At 38.5% G+C, this 24,209-nt stretch overlaps 2 protein-coding genes across 9 annotated transcripts in view; one reads left to right on the top strand and one right to left on the bottom strand.

The window, feature by feature from the left end:
- The window catches only part of MCPH1 (microcephalin 1), a 238,927-nt gene that overhangs the window by 110,056 nt on the left and 104,662 nt on the right, over positions 1-24,209 (top strand). The gene's annotated exons all lie outside the window — the stretch shown is intronic.
- ANGPT2 (angiopoietin 2) overlaps positions 1-24,209 on the bottom strand; it is a 54,602-nt gene that overhangs the window by 25,510 nt on the left and 4,883 nt on the right. For 6 of the 8 annotated variants that reach the window (XM_018567600.1, XM_018567599.1, XM_018567601.1 and 3 more), the window contains exons 2-3: positions 6,112-6,267; positions 3,001-3,122 (exon numbers count right to left, since the gene is read on the bottom strand). In XM_018567600.1, coding sequence (XP_018423102.1) covers positions 3,001-3,122; positions 6,112-6,267 — 278 coding nt within the window. Of the gene's footprint in view, positions 1-3,000; positions 3,123-6,111; positions 6,268-16,683; positions 16,688-22,390; positions 22,395-24,209 lie in introns of those variants that run through there. The other 2 variants (XM_018567606.1, XM_018567605.1) reach the window with 2 other exon arrangements.

Genomic DNA, 24,209 nt, shown 5'->3' with positions numbered 1-24,209 from the left:
TACCTTAAAAACCCACGGATGTCTCTTTACATTTGAGACAGTTAGTAACTAAACAAAATAGTTGTTTTGCTGTTAATAAAAAAAAAATGTTCTACCTTTTTCTGATTATTAAAACTGCTTATATGTGGTGGGCCTCATATATCAAAATTGCTCATGTAAAGTTTGTACATATGAGAACCTTTTTTTTTTTCCAGCTCCACTGAACAGAGCCCATATCTCTTTGTTTGTCCGGTATATATTAGAGTTCTGTGTTTTACACACTGAGATCTTTTCAGTAATGCTGAAAAGCCAAAGTATCTTAAGATCTAATTTAACATTAATTTGCTGTACCATTGGTAAATTCCAGCAGCCGTTTTATTGATTAGTTTCACTCAAGCTCCATTGTGTTGCACATTCTAGTGTTTTATTCTTTAAGCATTAGAAGGTGACAAAAGGCATGTCAGTTGTCTGTTCAGCCAGCGTAGGGTATTTATTACATTCTATTTATAACAGATGTAGCTACTGGAATGTTAAAAATCTCCACTAACCTAATACATATGGAAGTGTAGATAACATGGTTTAACCCTGGCATCAGGAGTGTGGCTTTACAAGCTAATGCTGATTAAGTCAGCATTATTATCACATCTTTATTTTGTCAAGTTGTATTTATTTCAGAGGTGGATTGCTACCTCCTCCAGCAGTGGTATGTAGTAATGACAAATAGGGGTTACGTGAGCTAAATGATGATACTCCGGGGAATGCAGGTACATACACAATAGATGCTCACATATGTTTGATGGTTTAGAGAAGTAAATAGAGGGGATGTAAAGGGAAGGCTGACAAGGAGAATGGGTGCAATTATTTTTCCAAGCTGCACAACCAATCAGCTTTCATTTTTTATTCATTACAGGCATTAAACAGATTCTGGTTACTTTTTGTGCAGATTTGATCTATTATGTCCACAAAATTCCGTGTTCAAAGCACACCCTATATAGCTGTGTAAAGCTTTTTAATTGATTACACTGATGTCTATATCATCACTCAAAAGAGTTCATGCTACCTGTCTCACACAGCTAGACACAGTGCAAATTATGATGGAGGCACTCTGTGTTGTTTTCCCCCAAACTACCTGTGATTTTTAAATATGTAGGTGATAAGCCATAGGCCAGTGAGCAGAGATTGTCACTACAGCCAAAGGACCCCAGTGCTGCCTACAGAAAGATGTATTCAGTACCTGTACTTTAAAGGAAAATTGTGCTGAGAAAAAATGTGGGTGAGTAACTCAGAAAGTCATAAGCGGTTAGATCAGCATGACAGCCAGGGAACTAGTATTTTCAGAAGGAAATGTCAGTTATTCCTAACTACACTTTTCTCTCAGAACAGGCTTCAGTTCATTATAAATAATAATATACAAAGGATAGACTAGTGGGGGTTACTCGGACCCTCAGGCTTCTGCGGATTGTGTTCTTGCTAAAATAAGTCCATCCATACAGCTATAGAATGGATGAGCTACAGTGGTGCTGAAAACGAAATTCCTGAACTTGATAAAATTGGAGGTACACTTTTATTTGAAAGACAAACACTGTTAGCTGCTGCCTGTTTAAATATGAATTAATTATTTGCACATTAGTCATCTATCTATCTATCTATCTATCTATCTATCTATCTATCTATCTATCTATCTATCTATCTATCTATGTGCTTGTGTGTGTTACTATCTTTTCTTCAGACTAGCTGTGTTTGTAATATTTTTGTTCAATCAGAAAATAATTTCTGTTTCAGAACTTCATAAAACTTTTCAGGTTGTCCTGTTCCTCTGTAAGAACAAATCTAGGTTAATGCACTCCAGTTTATGTTTACAGTGCAGTCTAGTCATCTTTTCTCTCTCACAGCACATAAATATTCCAGACACTGGACGGGATGCATCAGACAGAGTGAGAGAATAATGTCATTGTGTCTCTGGAAATGATTTTTATCTCCGTCCTGAGGAAGAACCCCTGAACTCTGGCACAATTGCTGTTTTATGAAAACAGATGGTATTTCCTCTATTGATCACTGGGGAAATGAGCATGCTCACTGTAATAATCACCTTGTTAAAAACATTGTGTTGGGCTGTTTGCGCTCCAGGAGTGCTCAAGTAATAGAAGTGTTATCCAACATTATGCTGCGGTGTTCAAAACAAGTGTCGGAGTTTGTCAGAATTATGCTGGAAAAGTTAAAAAAAAACACTTTGGTGGCTGCTTAACCCTTCAATGACAGTAAAGCCAACCTTAACACCAAAACCTACTTTTGCACCATTGGCATGTTAGTAAAACTGTACATAAATTGGCAACTACTAGGTGAATATCTTGTTTTTTTTTCAGGACAAATTGGGCCTTCATTTTTGTGCTGGTAAACACTGCATATATGGGTTATGGTGTCATAAAGGGGTTATGTTACATGATGAAGCATTATTATTATTATACAGGATTTATATAGCGCCAACAGTTTGTGCAGCATTTTCTGTAGTTATTCTTATTTAGGCAATACATCCATAAACAACAAAGGAGTATTCATCCAATATTTCAATTGAATTTAGTGTCAACTGAATTGTAACAAGTTTGTTTCAAGTCTAAAAGCTTTCAAAACATCGCTCAAAGAGTGCATGTGTTCCCATTTACTTAAAGTGCATTAAAATCCGAAATGTTCTTTTTAGATTTAGATGGAGTATTGAGGGGTTAGAACCCCTTTCAGGTTGTTATTGCTGTCTGTGTCTCTGCTGGGGAAATTTGTCACCAGAACAGTAATAGTGGGTAAAACACATGATCCGTGACAAGTGACTAAAGAGATATTTACCTCACCTTGGAAAGATTTTTTCTCATGCCCTGATGTGTCTACAAGACAGGAAATGAAGGCAGATCTCCCAAATGGGACACAGATTGCAAAAGACAGGCTTTGCTTATAGATATACTTTGACACTATTTACACACATACTACACAGGATTTTTTTCTTTAGTATTATTGTTTTACGAAGAGACGTACCTGTTTTTGTCTTGTAATTTTGTTATCTCATTTGTTTGATCAGATATTTGTCTTTCTAGTTTATTTGTTGAAAAGGAGTGTTCCAAAAGCTGAAGCTCCAGGCGGCTTGTTTGGTTGAATACCTGTTTAGAAGGAAACTAGATTATTTTAACTATACCATATGTGTCATTAACCAATATGTCTGGTCATGTAATGGGAAAAAGTAGTGGAAATCAGTTCACTTTGCTGTTGCTTATGGACACTGTGGGTTGTGTAGGTAATCCTCTGTAATACTGCATTAAACACACATTAAAACAGGGAACCCATCATAAATTACACATTAAAGTGGACCTTTATCCCCTTTGACTAAAAATCACCTCAGCATTCAGCTCTGCATGCCGATATGAAATCATCTCACATTCATTAGCTAAACAAACATATTTTTATTTTACTTACATTTTTTTTCTACTTCCTCGGCTACAAATGATGTAATTGTGCCCAAGTGTTGCACCCTGGGAAGTTTACATCAGCAAGGTCATGCTGGGAAATTTCATCTGTAGTCTCATGAGATCTCTTTTCTCCCCTGAGATAATGTGCACGGTCACATGTCCTGGTCACATGTCCTAGTCACATGTCTAGTCACATGTGCTAGAGTTCTGGGAAATAATGGCAGATCTAGTAACTAGTAAAATGGCCACTGCGAGAAGAATGGGGAGGGGAAAAAAATAAACTATGCAGAAAATAAGAAAACCTGCAATTATCTAGAGATATCTGTTTTGTAGATTGTCATTACTAAATATTTCTAGAGGGTTTATTTGAGGATATGGGTCTTTAAACACATTCTGGGTATTTAAAGTAGTCTATTTAAAGTAATGCAATTATGGCTGAAATCTCCTTGGTAGTGGAACAGGTGTCCCCTTTGGAAGAGTTGCCCTAAACTGTTCTGGTGACAACTCTAAAACTAAGCCTTTCCCCAGACTTTTTTTTTTCTCTTGGACAGTGCTCAAAAGTACAAATAGAGAGGGTGATTTTCCCCAACAATTACACAGCACTAAAAACTTGACAAATGGTCTAACCCCCTCTACATTCTATCCAAGCGTTTTCCTTTCTATACAGTTTAAGTAACAGTTGGTATAATGCTTTGTGCCTGTGATGTCATGTGTATGGATTGGAGGCGGCATGGTCAGGCATGTTCTTGGCTGCCTCTAGTCTGTGTTCCTGATGTCACACCTGCCCACCACTGGTCGTAGCAGAGTCCCCTAGAGAAGAAGGCACTGTGTCATGTCATGTAGTGTTAAGCCCCAAGTAGGGTTTTATATCTTAGTCAGGTTCAGAACAAATCTGTTGGATTAAAAAGAAACTCATTCTCAGTATACCCTGTCAGACGGAATAGCTGAAATTTACAAATCCAGTAATGTCCTACTAGTTGGCAATGCAAAAATATAACATTAAAGACTGATACCGCACTTGAACATTTTTAAAGTATGTAATATTACAACCTCTTTCAGTGCTGTCATTGTTTTCTGAGACATTTGTTTTCTGGTGAGATCACACTAAGGAATGTTATTTATTTAATTGATGTCAATCTCTCGGAAGGAAGACAATACTTTGGATGTTTGCAGAATTTGCCTCATCATGCCGCACGCCGTTCAGACAATACTATTTGTGTAACTATTACATGTACTTCTTTCATCTGGGGCTTGTATCTGTTGACAGGAAGAACTCATTACTCATTTCCGTCAAGTTAAATATTACTTGAGGATATGATTTCACATCGTAATGTCCTCGAAAGGGCAAACTTTTTTTTTCTTTCTGGTTGGAATCAGTTGTTTGTGTATCAGTGTAAAATTATTATTGGAGTGACAGTTTGATTAAAGTTTGAATGTAAGGACACATTCACACTTCTGCTCTTTAAAATACATGTGTTTTCAATATGCATTTTCAAGCCCATTTGTACATGTACATGCAGTATAATGCATGTATAGTACATATTGCATTTGGTACCATTTATCCCTGTCAATAATGAAATTGCTTGAAACCACACCTAAACGGAATCAAGTAAAACTTAAAAAAACACACTACTGATGAATTATTCATCTGAAAATAGTAGATAATTCTTCTTGTGCTTTAGGTACAGTTTACGGTACATAAAAGCATGCCTAAAGCATTTAATTATCATTGGGACTCATCATTCATTGTAAACCTTCAAGACAACCAGTGCACCTAAAGATAACTATTGAAATATAACTTTAAGGTTCTTCTATTTGTAAATAGTCTTCCTCAAATTTCATTGGCACTCTGTATGATTAGACCATCACTGTATAGTGCACCAATGTATCCCAATGCGGTTTCCAGGGGCCAACTTGATTTCACACTACAGACAGTGTTTTCCCTACTTCCATTCTTTTTGCCAATAGAAGTAGGGAATCGTGTTTTGTGGAGCTCTTCTTCAGGAGTATTCATTGTAAACACTGAATGGATGGCTGCTGCAATGTTTGTTACTGGCAAGGAAGATGACCACCGAATCAGTGGTATTGCTGGTATAATTGAAAAGCTCCTCTGCTTCTACAAATGGATATTGTGGTCTTTTAGTTGCTGTCCTTAGCACTTCTCTGTTATTTCATAGTATAATTATTTTTTTTTACTTTTTATTCCTTAGAGTAGTTATTGAATTATTTATTTAAGACTTTACTGGGTTTTTTTTTTTTTTTGCACGTATAGTTGCAAATCTCTAATATGGAAAAAATATAAGTTTGTCTGACAATAAAGGACCAAATGTTCTCTTGACTTTTCGTTTCCAGCACTGAACTCTACCTATGTTAGGGATATATGGCAACATTTAGCTACGCTGATTTATAGAGAACAGATCTGCTTTAGTCTGGCAAGCATGAAAACAAAAGTCTGATCCAGAGATTTATAGAGCATTTTAAAGACCTTGTTGCTTCCTGTGCAGTTGGATGGCAGACATATTTTACATAAAAATCACAAAGTTTACACAACCTGGCTTGGCAAAAAAATTTTCTTTGACATATAAGGAAAATGTGTTTGTTTTCACTGTGAGTAATAATGTGGTGTTAGCAACAAACACAAAGCCCAATATGTCAGAGAGTAATTTGTATCATCTATGTTTACCTGGGCTTCAACATCTGTCAGTTTTCTTGTCTGCTCTGCAGTTTGGTTCAGCAGGTTTGTCCCTATTTCAATCATAAAAGCGGTATGGTTTTGCACTGCATGCTTCTGCATCTCCACCATCTCCTTTTTCATATTGTCTTGGATATAGCTCTCAAGCTGCAAAACAAACATAAAGTACATCAATTTATATACAATTCTTGTAAGCAGATGTTGCAAAAGATTCTTAGTACTCTAGGATGAATTGTGTTTTGAAGTGCAAATCCAGTCAACACGTGAAACCATTCATTCAACTACTAATCTATCCAGGATACACTGCACCTGTACTAGAATCAGAAATACCCTACCCTAAATTATCTGTAATTTACCGTGGCCATTGGTAGCTATGAAAATGCCTTAATACTGACATTTCTTTTTCATCAAGCTTTTATTTGTACAAGAGAGCAAGCAAAAAGGGTATAGTGTCCTGCATTATAAACCATTCCCTCAGATGAGGCTCATGCATATGGATATATTGCAAAGAAAATAAAGGTGTATTTTTCATCGAGCGTAAAATACACCTGCATTTGTGGGACAGGGAGCAGCAGCTGCTAAGGTTTTCTGTCCAAAGGAATGTATGGACAGAAAAACCTGTATGTCCACAAATGCCAACGTCGGCACATGGGAGTAAGTTACTGAACGTGGAAAGGGTATGATGTGGACTGGTGTGCTACATCAATGTGTGAATCAGTAATGATGAGTAGGTAAAATATACATTGATGCTCTGTATGCATCATTAGACTTATGAGTCAATCCAGTATCTATAAGAAACTCTGCTGACCTTATCTCTTTCTGATTGCCCTAACCCCACATTGAAGCAGATTCTATCTAAGAATTTACTAACTGATCACATAAAATTATAATCAGGAAGGTGGAGAGATAAGAAGAGGAGTGCACTGTACCTGCTGGAATGTTGGAGGTCATGTTCATTTCAAGGCTTAGTTTTTCTGTTTTACAAACTTTAAGAATTTTTTTAAAGAACTGCAAGTAGCTACACCTGTCCGGTCGTGAGTAGACTTAGGGTAGAAGTTTATAACGTCATCTGTACGTTAATTTACACAAAGATCTATTTGAAGAACTGCTTCATAAACCTATTCCCACTCTATTTTGCTTGACTGTACACTAGTTCTCCAATTCTTCACTGCCACCAAACTGATTTTTGCCAAAACACCCACCCCAGACTTTTGAGCTATTAATAAGCATTTATAACACAGGAAGTCACCTTTATCTAAGCAATCTGCAATGTGTCAAGGCAGATATTGATTATTCAAGAAGGATGGGAGGTGTGAAATTTGTTCTAATTACATAACCCCAACCCTTGGTAACAGAAAGTCTGCATAGGTGTTAATCATTTTATTTACATGGTGTCAATTGTAAAATTGCCTGGGTGGAAATGTTAAAATTGTAGTCAGTAAAACTTGAGCTTTAATCAAACTTCTGCTTTTCCCATGCGGGAAAATATTTAGCACTGATTAGGCAGAAGCCAACAAGGAGGCCTGTAGGACCGAAGAAGGTCTTGTTCTTGCCTCTGCTCATGGAAGCATTTAGATAAATAATATGAGACAAAAAAAACAAAATGGCAGCAAATTGTGCATACTGCAGACTTAGTCCATGTCACTACAAGTCTTCTAACGTTTTAGTGCAGTTTCATACAGGAGTCAGACTCTGGCTTTAGAAGTATAAGCAACAGGTTTGCTTTCATTCCCCCCTTCCTTCCCCAGCAGTTTATACTTGTCTTTCCTCCATGCCTTTGCTGGTCTGTTTAGTCAGTGGGATACAAGAAAATACCTGGTATTTCTCGGTGTGCAAGAGCATGTACATTATTCTGTGAGTTATTGGTGACAGCATTGGTAATTGGTCCGTGCTGTCAAATGTGGGCAGGAAGAGTTTTCAGGCCTGTGTAAGTGCCAGCTGGAACAACTCAGAGCTTACACAGGACTTTTGAAGGAAAAGTGAGTATGTGCAGCAGAGGAGGGGGGCATTAAAGTGAACACATTCACTTAACTCATTTCCTAATTGCTTCTTTTAGTTTTACTAATTAGTGTTTTTTTTTTTATAATTTGCTTTCTGTGGTAAGGCATATGCTTTTGGTGGGTTTACTTGGTTAAATGTGCACCTAATACATTGTTGCTATACATGTTTTTATTTTGTCTGCTTTATTCAATTTATTTTCCTTGTTAACACAGAAACGTACAATGCCAAGGCATAAAACATCACATAGTATGCAACCTAATGGACAGAAAAGGGAGTTTTAAGTGCTAAAGTTTTGTTGTTGCTCTACTGTAATCTACCACTTACTGTATAGTCTAAAGATTTATGTTTGCCATCACTGATTTCACTTTGAACTTGTAGTCTACAAACACCTTAAAGATAACATTTTATTTTAACATAATACATTTATTTTTCACTGAGGGTGATTTAGTCTTCAAAGAACTGAGCTCTGATAAGTAATTTTAAATGTATATCTGTTATGTCTTTCTGATACACATTTACCTTGTTAAAGCCTAACTCCAGCCAAAGCTTTTTCTTTTTTTTAAAGTCATGGGTAAGAGTCAGAACCTGTGTCAAGTTATTTTTGCTGTTTGTGTCCTTATTGGGGATATAATTCCGGGATAAGAAATTAGAGGGTGCAGGTGTTGATGTTGTCTCTGCCACCAAAGAGAGAGAGATCTTATCACTTAGGCCTGGTTCACACCTGGGCGTTTTGTAGCGCGTTCCTGCGCTCTGCAAAACGCTCAAACACCGAAATCCCATTATTTCCTATGGGTATGGTTCACACCTGGGCGTATTACAGGCCGTATGAACGTGCTACACGGTAAAAACGTGCGGCACGAAGCGCACGACAAACGCGAATATTCGATACGCCTAGGTGTGAACCCAGCCTTACAGTCCTTGTGACATAGCTGTCACTGGGACAGGAAATAAGGGTAAATCCCCCAATAAAAACAGCAGATGGCAATAAAACAATTTATATAGGACAAAGAAAAAAAGCTTATGGTATCAGCAACAAATAGTTTTGCAAAAACTTTATTAACATTTTCAGCATATATTATTTGTACCCTGTGGAAAGAAGATCACCTTATTAAAAACATTTAAATTAGGAAAAGGGCCAAACCTAGCAAAAGGTCCTTATATGCAATTTGTAATTAGGTGTGAAGATACTAGTCATGAGCAAAAATATGTCCTTTCTCAAAACAATGTCCCTGAGTGCTTGCCAGGGTAGGTGTCTTCAATAGATTTTAATTTCAGATGATCCACAAATGTTCTCAACACTAATCCTATAAGGGTGTGAACTGCCTTAGTTTCTCTTACTTTAATGGCAATAGCAAAGAGCCATATTCCAACAAGAAAATAACAGTTGTGATGAAGTAAGTTTTAGTTACTTGAAATATAGTAGAACATTCAAGGTTTGTGTGTGCGTGCCCCAGACTGGCAGACATTGAGTAAAATATCCCTCAGCACCAAAATATCCACTTGTAGCTGAAAACAGAAAACATATTTCTTCAAAATAGTGTCCATATAAATGTCCCCAAAACAGCATCTGCAGATGGAAGAGTGGATTGATATCATGCCCAGAATAACAGCTCAAGACTTGCTTGTTCTCATAGTATGGGAGTAAAGGTCATAATAGACGGTATGGTAGCCGTGCTACCATGTAAATATGGACAAATTAGGGGTCACAATCAATATTGGTATCTGCTTCCAAGAGTAAAAGCGGGCTCACATCCAAATCAGTGTTATCTAAGAACCCTAGATAGGGTAGCAATAATATTTCAAAGATCAGAATATATAAATGTACATCACCTGTTCAAATCACTCAAAGATGCTGTTTAAGCTGGGATTCAATAACTAGGCAAATGCCAAGCATGCCTCTGCGTGGACTAACATCCTGTTCAGGGATGAACCAGTGATGTGATATGTCAATCCTGAAGGATAAAGTCCATGCCACCTTAGAGCCAGCATGGCCCAGGGTAGCCGAAAAAACTAAAATTATCGAAAATGTAGAAATCCCTTAGTGTGGAAACTCACGTTGAGCGTTGGGAACTTACCACTTTGGTCCTTCAATAATAAGTTTGACTTGATTGAAGCTAACTGAAATCAGTGAGCCTCTGAGAATATGATTAACTCCAGTGGCAATGCAACATTGCTGTTGGCGGGACATTTCCTGGAGCAGAATTACCTAGGAGAGTCTTCTACTTATCCTTATGAAATAGCTGTCTTACCGGCCCACAATTCTGCCACATCTTCCTCATTAGTGAGGGAGCGACATCATGCTCCCTCAAGTCTGTTAGCAATACTGTCACTGGCAAGTTGTCGCTTGTGTGACATGGCCCTAGGTTCTCAAGCAACCTCAGAACTACTTTTATGCAGCCTAAAAAACAAAAAACCCCTAGCTCCTAAGCATACATGCCTCCATTTACAGCTTTCCCAGTTTCTTAAATGTGGGCCTAACAGCAGCTGCATGAGTAAATTCCTAACGTGTCACAATATGTAAGAAATATTCATTCTGTATTGTGTAAAATTGTATTTTTACTATAAAAAACAAACATTTTACATGAAGTTCAGAGAAATGGAGAATCACCAGCACTCAGAATTTTTTTTTTTTTAGATCTTGGTGATCATTTATTGATGTTACATGCATCAGAGAAGCCAATGTTTCGGGGCCGTGCAGGGTCACTATGTTGCCCTGAGGAAGGGACACTGCGTAGCCCCGAAACGTTGGCTTTTCTGATACATGTGACATCAATAAATGATCACCAAGATCTAGAACAACATTTTATGGTTGAAGCTGACAGCTTTTTCCTCCATAATACTAGGTGAGGCTCTGCCTCATCTGCCTCCCCTGACTGCACCTCCCTGACACAAATACTAAATGATCACTAAGGCTAAGTACACAAGGGCATACCATAGAATATCCAGTGCACATGCTACTCAGGCCTTCTCCTACCCTCACTGCCAATGCTTTCGTGCCTAGGCAGAAGACAAGTTATGCGGTGCTACATCCATGGCAAACATGACTTGAACGTTGATGCTAAGTGTATCTATGTTCTATGAATGCAGAACTGCGTACTGAGCTGTTTGGGGAAAAAGTACACTGTTTCCAAGCATGTGAAAAATGCATGGACAATGCACCTTAACTCCCTGTGTACTTTGCCTATATGTCATGCTTGCCATTTTAAGTCCCACGAGATGTCTTCCACTGAAACCATGAAAATGAAAGAACAAAGTTTTCTACAACATTTACTACTTGTAACATTTAGCTATACATACCTTGTTTTTCTTGGTTATATATAGGTGTCCTACTTTTTTCTAGAAAGTAGTGCCTGTTGAATCATCCTAATATGACTGTTACTGCCATTCATGTACTGTGCAGCTCACAGTGGTTTCAGTAAGGAAGCTGTATATAAGTATCTAAGGAGAGTTCCCTTTCTTGCATTCTGGAAATTTATAAAAAAAAGAGAAAGTATTGTTATCTGCCAAGATGTGCTATATGGCAGAGGTTGAATTCAGTAAAGTATCACTTTTTTTAAATACAAGAGGTGCACCGAAATTAAAAAAAGTCAGGCCGAAACTGAAAATTATTTTTCTTTCTAACCTTTTAAATTTATTTTAAATATTTATTTTTTAATGCATATTTTTATTTTTTAAACTACTGTCGGGGGCTCTGGGGAAGTATCGGGGGTCTAAACCCCTGATATTTCCCTTTTCAAATAGAAAAAGAGATTGAGGACACAGAGTCCTCAATCTCTTATTCTGCAGCCCCTGTATAATGAACAGGAATCCTCTATACTGAGTGTTGCTGTTCATTCATAACTTGTGGAGATAGTATGTTTACTATCTCCATAATCATGAATGAACAGGAGGTGATTAAGATCACTTCCCATGTATTAATATTTGGGAACACAGTCAACATACTATGTCCTCAATTATTTACAAGCAGTCCGCGATCACTGATCACGGACTGCTTGTACCCGCACTCCAGCCTGACTCACTGTTACAGGTGGCTGAGCCGGCGGTGCTGGAGGAGAGCTTGGTCTATTTTGACAACTGACTCCTGTGACACCTGGCTTTGCCCCCTCACTGCCCTGCTCGGCTGTGACAGATCAGGAGAGCGGTGCGGGAGGAGAGCCCATCATCCCCGCACAGCTCCGCCTCCTCTGACAGTTTCTCGTGTCCCTGCTGGATGCTGCATTGTGTCAGAGGGGACACAGCAGCGCACAGCAAGGAGGAGAGAAACTAGGAATGCACCACAATTTCGTCCGAAAGATGGCAGTTTCAGCTTTTTGACAAAAGTGCAGTTTTAGGCCGATATGTTCCGGCAACCGAATTTTCGGTGCATCCCTATTAAATACTATTTAAAATTCGTAAGTATTTTTAGTGGAAACTGAAGTAAAACTCTAGGAATTAACCAAGTTAACCCTTCCAGTGAAGTTACCCCTACACTGCAAGGGTTATCTGCTCATTTTTTTCCCCTAGGGAATACAGAAGATATGCCCACCTAATCCTCGGTCCTGCAGCAGTTGGCACTCACCTCTCTTCCCCTCTACTCCGGCTTTGGTATGTCCTTTGGCATCCTCAGGTCTAATGCAGGTGAATGGACCTGCATTAGACGTGATGATATCTTGGGTCCTTAGACTGCTGGAGTGTGGGGGAGAAGAGGCTGCAGAGACTGGTCTAGCAGCCAGGTGGCTGGAATGGATTAGTCATCCAAAGCAGCACCATGACTTCTGTGGCATGCAGAGCTTCTCAAGCCAACTAAGTCACCCTCCAAAAAAAGATGTATGCTGCTCCAGAAACCTTGGATGCAAATGGTTGATTTGAGCAACAAGTAATCCTAACCAGGACCCCTTGACACATAAGTGTATCTATTTTCAGGTGCATGGATATTCTGATGTATAACAACCATGTGGTTACTCTACTATGTGTAGATTTATAAAACCTGTAAATGCACTATATCCACCTAGTAAATATAGTTAAGCCAATCTGAGTTTCCCCACATATTAAATAATGCTCTTTAATATATTTATTAATTCGTCCTGTAAGGCTAATACTTTGTAATGTTCCTGGTGGTCTGCGATTTGCTGGAAGATCTGATCTTTTTCTGGTGTCACGGATTCTGTCTATAGGGATGAATAATAGGTTTACTGGCTGAAGTTTCCACACCACTTCATGGACCTGTATAAACCATGGAATGTAAGGGCTTGATTATAGAGCTAAAGCAGCCTTGTTAGATGTGTTTGCCCTCAACAAATGCTTGACCTCCGTTTACAAAAACTGTGTCATGAAGGATGGAGAAGAGTCAAAGATCAAACGTCTAATGTGATATTTTATTTCACAGCAATTCACTGTTACCTACCGCAAACAAACATTGTCCACATGAGAGGTTAAGAGTTTGTAAACTATAGTTGGTTAAGAAGCCAAACTAATACTCAGTGCAGACTGATAAGAGGTCTGATGAACAGAAATATCTTTAATAATCATGTAGTAGATCACACAGATATTTTTTTAAAAGGAGAACTCCAGGCAAACAGCTAAATACAAAGAGGAAATACCAATACGGAAGCTGCTTTTACCCTCCAAAGGATTTATGTATCTGCCCATCCAGTACTGAGGTTTACACAGCTCTGTCTAAACGATAATCGGCAGGTATATGGAAGGTGTGCAGCCGTTTCTACTGTACGGTCGCACATCTTTTGTCTTACGAGTATGTTTGAAAACCCGCCGATAATCGTACGATTTTCGGCTGGTTTGTGGCATGCTCGTAAGACAAATGCCGCACGGATCGGTGTGCGCAAGCGCACACTGCTCGTTCAGAATTGCAGTCATCGGAATCGATGCGATGATAGCAAGTACGATCTGCCTGTCCAAGATGGGCAGATTGTAAGCTTTTTAAATTACCTTACAACCATCGTAAGACAAAAGTCTTGCGATGGTTGTAAGCTGTATGGCCAGCTAAACAGCAAAGCCCTATCTTGCAGGCCTGGGGACTTGATTGTTGTCAGGTGCAGTTAATAAGCACTTGCAGGTCTTGTCCCTCCCCCACCCTGTAATTATACATTAAATAGTGAAGGGCCCTCCTTACCATCTTGTCTTGATTTGTATTGTGATTGTAATGTCTTCCTTTTATTGTAAAGCGCTGCGCAAACTGTTGGCGCTAGATAAATCCTGTATAATAATAATAGAGACACAACAGACTGATAAGCTCATCCCCTTTTCACTCTGTTCTCTCTTGCTATTAGCATGTTCCTAGTTAGCACATGAGCACTGCAGCACAGCCAATTGAATCTTTGTGCTGCTTCTTCCTCTCCCAGTCTGAGCTCTGCCTCAAGAGTCAAATTCAGGTATTTACTCTGCTTGCATTAAAAATACACGTGATGATCTATTAATACAAATAGAGCTGATTTATTATTTTTTTAATATCTGCCTAGAGTTTGGTTTCAATGGCTCATTTTGGCTTTCCCTTGCATAATACTTAATACCATAAAGTATGGTGCCCTCCCTTCATCACTATGAATTGTTATTATTGGGGTCTGTGCACGTTCATTGTAAACTGCAGAATGAATTCTTGGCTTTAAGTACTGACCATCCAATTGTACTGAATTGCTGACCTTTTTCCTCCTTTAAGAGATGATACTTTTCTATCCATTAGTATATTTATAGTATATATAATCCTTCAAAATTTTAACAACCACTTACAAAACCATTCACAACTCAGCCCCTGTCTATATCTCAAACCTTGTCTCTAAGTATCACCCTAACCGTCCCCTACGCTCCTAACCACTGAAATATCAATTTCTCAAACAATTCATCCCTACACAGCTACCTCCTCATGTATCACTTGCCCCTCCCTTTTAGATTGTAAGCCCTCAGGGGCAGGGCCCTCCTTACCAGCTCGTCTTGAATTGTATTGTAATTGTAATGTCTTCCTTATATTGTAAAGCTCTGCGCAAACTGTTGGCGCTCTATAATTCCTGTATAATAATAATAGTATCTTGCCACAGGCTATCGGGTGTTAATCTTGTATTTTTGAAACCGCAATAGTAAGACTGGAATCACATTAGTTACTGTAAAAAGCACCTGTATTTTTTTTTCTTTTGCTGTTGGATATATTATTTTATTCCACATCTGTAGCTGAAGCATTTTAATGCAGTTTTATTTCAGCAGCCACCAGTCATCTACATCAAAGCAATGCAAACACCACAATCACTAAATATGCACTCTTGCAACTGGTAAAATTTGTTTCACAGTTTGCTCTATGATGGAAATATATCAAGTGATATTTGATGAGAGGAATAATACAGATTATGTGTTGTTGGCTCTATTTTCAAAGTAATGAAATGTAGTAAAGGGAAGACACGGTGCACTTAAATGGAATACACTGGACAGTAGTAAATTATAACATGCAGTCTATTTTACAGTATTGTTTTGTAGCTTTACATATAACGCTGGAAGGAACCTAAAAACCAGATGATCTAGATCAGATGTATGTTTATCTAGCTGTAGAATAATTAATATATATGACTGTGTAGAAAACATCTGGACATATAGTTCTAAATATCTTCTGGCCCCTTATTCTGGATGCAGAATTGGACATACATCCACATACAACAGCCAGATTATAGTAAGAGCTTTTAGTATCTGCAGCTCATTAAGGCGAAACTTGTAGTGAGAAAAATATGGCAACTGACACTGCTGACCTCCTTTGAAGAATACTAGTTGCCTGGCTGTCTCTGGCTTCAATAGTTTGAGTCACTGGCTTGGAACAAACATGAAGATTAGAAAGTCTGTGTGAAGTCAGAACTTCTGATCTTCATACTTGTTTAGGGTCTATAACTCAGTGGCAGCCAAGAAATAAACAATGGAGATGTACTCAATGCCAGCTCCAATATAGGTTTCTTTTAAATTGAAAATCGTAGTATTCAGATTCTGGACTGAGCTGATGATGCCTATATAATATACAGTATGTGTGTTTATAGGTGGGAAGGCAATATTTTAGAAATAGTCCTTTTTTTTTTTTACTGGATTAGGGTGTTTCTCAATATCTTTCACACAGCATAATGCTTCAATCATCTGCTCAGTCTGGAAAGTGGATGCGCAGATATTTCTTTGCAGGTGTAAATACCACATACAGGCAGAACCTCAACCAAGAGCTAGAATACTATTTTGGGGCATTGGTTGTCAAAATTTGACTGCTGTCTTTACCTTCATCTCCCTCACCCCCAATTCTTATATGACAGCCATTAGGGGGCAAAGCACAGAAAGGGTGCTGATTAGCTACTGCAGACTCCATATTTTTTTTTCTTCTTCTCTTAGACACTTGTCTTGCACAAGGCCATGCACTACAATTAAGCTGTTCAGTGAGAATCTGTTTAGTTGTCAGGCCCTGCTACAGGCACCATTAGTTTTGTGTACATTTTTTTGAACTAAGCTGGTTTCATGAGAAATCTAATCCTTTTCTCCAGAGTACATGTTTAGTGTCGACATGTGAACATCTAGATTCCGGGTGACATTTGTAAAATGATTGCCCGACCTCACCTTTCTGCGACCAGTATTTTCCACTGATTGCCACTTCCCTCAACTAATCCCAAAACACCAAATCCCTTTGACCCTGTCAGTGAACACTTGCTGTGCAGGAATGCAATGCAGATTATTTGAAGACTGTTTCTAAAGGAATTTTTGCCTTTTGTTTCTTTTGCATATTTGTAAGGGAGTAGTAATCATTAAAATGAAAATAGCTTGGTGCTATAGTAAAGCAGGCCGTGCACCCACTGACCCAGCCACTTAATCTGTCAAGTAGTGAACCCTTGTTTGATTTTGCAATGCTTGCATATGGCAAATTTAAAATACTTGAATGTTGGACTTTGAGCTAAACCTTTGCATTATACTGGCCACAGCGCAAGACGTCAGAGGATGACCGCATACAGCCAGAGATAATCATTAACTGGCTTCTGATTGTTTAGATATTGATCATCTTTCTTTATTGTTTCAGGGCAGCCCATTTAGGTCTAACAAGACATGTTCTATAGCTTGCCATGGTGTCACGAATGTAAGGGGTAGGTGCAGTTGTAAACATTCTTCCCATCTACCTCATTACTTTGTAAATGTACCATGGTCAGCCCTGTTTACATATATTAGAATTCCCAACATCATCTAAAAAGTTTTGCATATACTCTGCATAGAGAGTAATGGCTGTTTTGGTCACATTAGCCAAGCCAGAGAGAGACATGGCCTTTTTTCTTTATGGCACAAGTCCAGCATATGCTACAGTATACAGCATAAACATTGACTATCCCTGGCCAGACCATAGCAATGAAAAGGTACATTCATTTATTTGCATCCGAGGTCTGTGTATATTTGCAGGTTTACTGAGGAGTCCAAGATGATGGTATTGTTTAAAACAGTACTTTTTAAAGTGACCCTAAACTCAGGAGTTAATTCTTAAAAATGCATTCAAGTACCTCGTACGTGGATAGAGAACTGGCTACGGGAACGTGTCCACAGGGTATCTGTAAATGGCACCTTTTTTGCAGGGACAAGTCTATAATTTTGCCACTTGATAGATCATCGAGGTTCGACCTCATCTGGAGTACGCGGTCCAGTTCTGGTCACCAGTACTAAGAAAAGATGCCCTTCAGTTGGCAAAAGTCCAGCGGAGGGCAACCAAACTAATTAGGGGTATGGAGGACCAGAGCTACGAGACAAGGCTACTAAATTTAAACATGTTCACATTGGAGGTGAGGAAATTAAGGGGGCATATGATCTCCATGTACAAAATGTTCAATGGTGGTAGCAACATTAGCGATAAACTGTTTAAAATTAACTCCATTACAAAAACTAGAGGCCACCACCTAAAATTGGTGGAAAAAAAATTCCAGCACAAGGGGCGAAGGGGGTTCTTCACAGTAAGATCAGTTAGGGTCTGGAACTCACTGCCACAGACAGTGATTTCAGCAAAGAATGTGGAATTGTTCAAGAAACTTTTGGACGATTTCTTAAGGGACCGTAATATACAAGGGTACAGGTACTCCTAGAATGAGATCCTAATAGGTTGGACTTGATGGACTAATGTCTTTATTCAACCTCAAATACTATGTAACTATGTACCTTAAGTATTAACAAAAATGTATCTTATGTGTGTATCACTCAGCTGTAGATCTGCAAATCATCTCTAAATTCATGTTGGCACTGTCCTTCTGGGGGGTGTCTACTTTTGTTCCCATGGTCCCTGTGTATGTAGCCACCACTCCAAGCTCACCCCCAAGATAGACTATAATTTCAATACAAACTAGTAACTAAAAGCAAGACTGTTGTCCATCACAGGAGTGAGATTGGAGAGGTGACTACTCTAGAACACACACAGGGACCATGGGGATCAAAAGTAGCCGCCCTCCAGAAGAAAGGACAGTGTCAGCGCCAATTCAGAGGTGATTTGAGGATCTACAGATACATTTTTGTTATTAAGTTACTTGAATGCATTTTTAAGATTTAACTGCTGAGTTTAGTATCACTTTAAATATAAGCCGCTAAACCTAGAGTTTTTTTCAGTTTAAGATTGCAACATTATTGTAACTCACATGAGAAATTTGCATGAAAAAAAATCCCCATTGTGTTGCACTAACATAAATCTAATTATTATAAGAGGGATTTAGAAATAACATTTTTTAAAACTGCAAAACGAATACAATCCTGGAAACGTTAGTAACTGTCAGGATCACGTGATTCAGATCTAGCTTGTTCCTGGAACTAAAGCTTGTGCACTAAATTGCCAGAACTATTTGGTCTTGACATATGCTAGCTCTACAAATTATTTTCAAGACCTCTCGTTCTCCCTGTCACATTCCTGTAAACACTGTTAGTAAGACTCTACAATTCTTTTAACGTGTAGAATAAACATGTGTGTTCAATCTCCATTTTCAGCGTCTCCAGAATGTGTGTACACATCAGGTCAGTAACACTGGCTGATCTCTGAAATCTAAATGCAAATGAGAAATATTTCAGTATCTTGGAGAACATATTTTATGTGCAAGCTCATTTGTTTGAGCCCATAGTGGCTCGCTGATATAGTAAATGACACCAGTATAACTCTGTTTTGTTCTCAGTTCCCTGGTACTTATACAGATTTCACCTTTGTTTTCAATTATAACTGAAAAATACAGCTTGCTGACAGTGCTATATCACTCCCCATCCCCGACACTCACACACACTGCCTAGTGATGTTTTTATTGGTTTATAACAGATGTATTATTTTTGATCATTCGTGGCACTATGCAATTGTGAAGTGATATGTGAATAAAGTACAATTTATAAAATGTAATGTATAAAAAATGTTTTGGGACTTTTCCTTTTCATATATTGGACTTAAGAACATAATAAAATTATACAAAGTAATACTTTCCTGGCAGTGCACCATAACATTACTCTAGCTATTCCCCACAAATCGTATAGTGGAGTGGTTCTTAACAGTAGTGAGAGCAAGGCTTGGTAAATTTTTCCAAAAACCTTCAATGCCACAACATGGAAAAAATGTAATAAAAAGTTTATACTCATACAATGAGAGTGTGGGAATACAAAATATGTATTTTAAACACAGCAACGCATTTTAAATTGGATTATACTGCATTTTATAGCAGCACAATGCACAGGATACCATGTGATGTGGTGCACTGATCTGTAGCACACGTGTTTTTCGTGTGCATTGGGGTGGCATTCAGAAATGCAGAGCACCAAGGCATGTAACGTGCATTACCGTACATTGCTCACACCTCGGTGTTTTGGCTTTCTGGGTTTTCCACTGAAATCAATGGAAACACATCAAAATGTATGTCAACAAATGTGTTAAGACACACTTCAATGATGTGCATTGACATTCAATACAAAGTGCAACATTGAAGCATCTGGCGGGAAAGCACATAGGTGTGTAATTCCTGCTCAAATCTTCGCTGTTGTTTACACTGAAAAACTAACAGCCATTTAAATTTCTCTGTTCCGGTGCTTTTATAGCACTCATCACATGTGCTATCATCTTGTGCTTGGGGTGCCATTCAAAATGGCACCCCAACACACTAGGGTCCAGTTGCCAGAGTTGACAGCATAGCTCTGATCCTAGGCCTCTCCGCACAGCCAAGGTATGCCCTTATGCCAGTCTGAAGTTGCACTGACACTGCCGTGTCTACTGTAAAGCCGCTGAGCTGTACCTGCTCTTGCCCAGGAAGCAAACATGCAGCCATACTCCCTCACTGACGGGTGGGTGGAGACAGGGAGGTGTAATAAGGCTTTAGTAGCAGCAGCTTGCTAATGATGCCTAGTCAGCAGCCAATTAACAAGGTTCTATGAGTCTAGGAAATCAGGGCCTGAGGGCTTGTTTCCACCAGCCTGTGCCCGGAACGCACTGGATTGCCTACACAAAGTCTCCTTGCGTTCAATGGCACTGACGCCCCCCGCTCGCAGTGCGATTGACCGCACAGGACCGCGTGGTAATAGAATGCTCTGCATTCCAGTGTGGTATGATCGCAAAAAATATTGTGTATGCCACTAGTCAATGGCAGTGTTCAAAGAGATGAAATGTATCTAATCACAATAATAATAATAATGTAATATACTGCAGATTATCAGTCCTTAGATGTGGTGGCTGCATTAGATTTATTTTTTCAGGTTTTTTGGTGATCTTACCAATAACACACTTCCTTTCCTAAGGTGACATCACTCTCTTACTGTACTGTGTCTGTGGAGAAGTAGCGCTGCCGCCCAAGGACAAAATGTGGTTTAGGATTACAGAGCACCACCCCCATCTCTAAAATATAGCGAAGGTATTTTGTAGTCCACAGACAAAGCTTAAGACAATGCTAATTGATAAATCAGCAGGGGCAGAGAGGATGTTATCAACTCACAAGATTTCTGGCAGGATCTTCTGGTATTTTTGCACTTATTTAACAAGTAACAACAATACGTTTATAGTATATTTAACATACCAAAAGGAAAGCGGATGAGAGATTCATTTATAAGGTTTACATACACTTTAAAGTAGTAGTAAACTCTCAAACCATTTTCTCAATAACGAGTCTAGATCAAACAAACCTACATTGTCTAGCAAATTGTTGCCCAAATATTTAGTCTTTATGTTTCCAAACAGCTCCAACTCTTTCATCAACACTTCCCTGAACTTCCTCTCCAGTGCAAAATCACAAAGGACAGAGCAGTCTCCAGCAGCTTTCATTTACTAGCTTAGAGAAGGCGGGAGGAGGAATGGAGTGTCTTGCTTTGCCGTATCTGTGTTTTTGTGGAGACGCACACATCTTACTAGCACACACAAGGGTGATTCCCTGTAAGTGAAAGGAACCACCCTAAAATAGGATGTCAGAGCCAGTGCTCAGGGGACCAGCTGATTCTGCAGGAAACTAAAACGTTTAAACTTTAAGGAACAGCATCCATTGAAAATGATTCAATCAGCATTTGAAATAGCTTAAAAATCTTTTGACTTTAAAATTACTTTATTCATGGCACATGACTCTATAAGTGAAGCCCAATATATTGTAGTATAGTTGTTTCCTCATGCCAGCAGTTCCGACATAATTCATTATCACCTTATCCACCATGTTTTATCAAATCATACAGCTGTACCGTGCCAAAAATTCTGCCAGGTGTAATTTAACCATGATGCTGCAATATCACCGCCAAAGAGAAATGAGCAAACCAACAGTTCTACCACACTGCAGCATCACCTTACCTGGCAGAGAGAACTGTGTATAGGATATCTACTTCTGAAAATATTAGTTGGCTGGATGTCATGGTCATAGAATGGATTTAGTAGTTTCTAAGATACAGACCCAGCACAAACATGCATCAAGTTAGAACTGCTGATCTTCATACTTAATTCAGGTCAGTGACTCAAGGTACTGAAGCCATTGCATTAGAATGTCTGCCAGATAGCTTGCATTTTCAGAGAGCTTATCAATGGAAGTAAACACATTTCTCAGCACCTGTCACCTTTAATTAGGCCATGCAATTGTAATATGTTTCTCAGAGGAAAGCCATAATTTCTGCTTATTTCGTTATACAGCTTTATTTCACAGGTGATGCTCTTCAATATAGGCAACTGAAACAAAAAGGGTGTCCTCATAGCCTTCTTTTATTTTCATTTGTAATAAGTATTCAGGGCCATTATATTTTAGACAGCATAAAAAACTGGTGGATGCATAATTGGCAAGTTTTCAGTTGTGACAATAGAAGATATGGGCTTCAGTACAGAAGCTATTAAACTACAGATCTGTTTTCTCTTGTGATGTGTGAGTTCATGCATGTGTTAAAAGGATACTCTTATCAGTTTCTCAAACATACCATGCAGGCTTCTTGCTTTTGTAGCATAACATCTTTGATTTATTAAATGCCAGTAGGGTTTCTGTTATACTTTATCTTGGGATAAACAACAAAATTGTAAGAGAAGAACCCAGTTACCTTTTTTTTCAGTGGCTAATATTCTGCAATAAGCATTAGTGATCAGTAATGCAAGACGGTAATGTGGACATAACTCCTATGTTTTAGTGGTGGAATCACCATAAAATGGCTGCAGTCCTGCCATGTCAGTGCCACCATAGTGTGAAATGTGAAAGCTCCTGTGACATTAGCGCCAATCTCTTTACCCATACAAGCTGTGAGATTACTGCTCTGTGTCATGTCTTCAATATTTTGACGGGTAAATTGTATCCAAGTCACATGTTACCAACCTAAGTCTTTGCAACACTACTCCTCTTATGCTGTGTAGAGAGTGAACTTTGTCAGATTCTTGGTGAAAAGGGCAAATTTCACTCAATGTGTGGCCTGATCTGCCAGCTTCCCTCAGACATCCAACAAATGAAAAATCGAAGGAGACGGGCAGAAAATTGTCGGCCAAAAACCTGCATCCAATCAGATGTAGACACTGTTCAGGTATTTTGGCAGTCAGTGAGGCAAAGTGTCAAAATACTATAGCCGCAGCATGAGATTTTTCCATCCACACTGTTTAGCATGGATAGAGGAATCTGATTTTTTTTTTTTCACTAAGGAGCAAAATCGAACAGTATATACCCACCTTTAGGCTGCATATTTAGAAATATGAAACCGACCAGCAGATCATGTGACCTGATTCTATGATGTTATGGTACTTTCACAATTCATTTTTGTAACTGAAGGATTTTAATGCAAATCGTTTTTTTTTTTTCTACAAACCTTTGTCTTTATTCCGGTTCCTTGACTTCCAGTTTTATTAATTCTAGCCATACATTTTTTTTTTCTGATGCATGATCTCTAATTACCACTTCAAAAGATTTGTAATTTGAGCTGCTTCTACCCACTATGGGTGCTTAGATAAAGAATCTTACTTTGTTATCTGCCAGTGGGCAGCCAACCTAATTATTCGAATATCCTTTAAAAGTAGTTAGTTTCCTTATTTTTATATTGAGAAAACTTTTGATTAAAGGTTGCACCATCCTTATTTGAAGTTTTTTGAAATTAATTGAAGATGCCCATTTTTACTTGTCAGTGTTAGAAATGTTGCTCTGTTTAAAAATTTGCTAATATTTGTAGGTATTCTCCGTTGAACAAATTTCAGCGTAATTTAGGTACGTGATATATGGAGACAGAGTAATCACTGCCTAAGGTCATATTAGAAGCTGGTTCATAGTGGTACTAAACTAGTCTTTTGTCTTAATACCACTTGACCTATGATTACAGCTGTAACCTGAGGAGGTTCTAAGATGCCATAAGTTACAATACAAATAGGCTACATAAAATGCAGACTAAAAGCAAATTGATCCAACAAAATTGAAACAGATGGGGCAATTACTTGGCTAGAATTAGAATGCATTGTTTAACAGTTGAAATGTGTTCCATGCAAATTACTCAAAGTATGAGGATGTACAACACTATTATACGTGACTCCAAGACGTTTATTAAGGTTTGAGAAGGGATGCCAACAAGCAAACTTTCACTCACAGCCTACTTTATGCATGTGTTAGAAACAAGTAGCTTTCCAAATGTCTGCATTTAATAAAGGCCTTGTTTTAAAACCTCTTAGGATTCACACTGCC

The sequence above is a fragment of the Nanorana parkeri genome, unplaced genomic scaffold (assembly GCF_000935625.1).
Source record: "Nanorana parkeri isolate BGI_ZX_2015 unplaced genomic scaffold, ASM93562v1 scaffold1071, whole genome shotgun sequence".
In the NCBI taxonomy this organism is placed as follows: Eukaryota; Metazoa; Chordata; class Amphibia; order Anura; family Dicroglossidae; genus Nanorana; species Nanorana parkeri.
The sequence above is the reverse complement of the archived record's forward strand: the minus strand, read 5'-3'. Positions and strand labels throughout refer to the sequence as shown.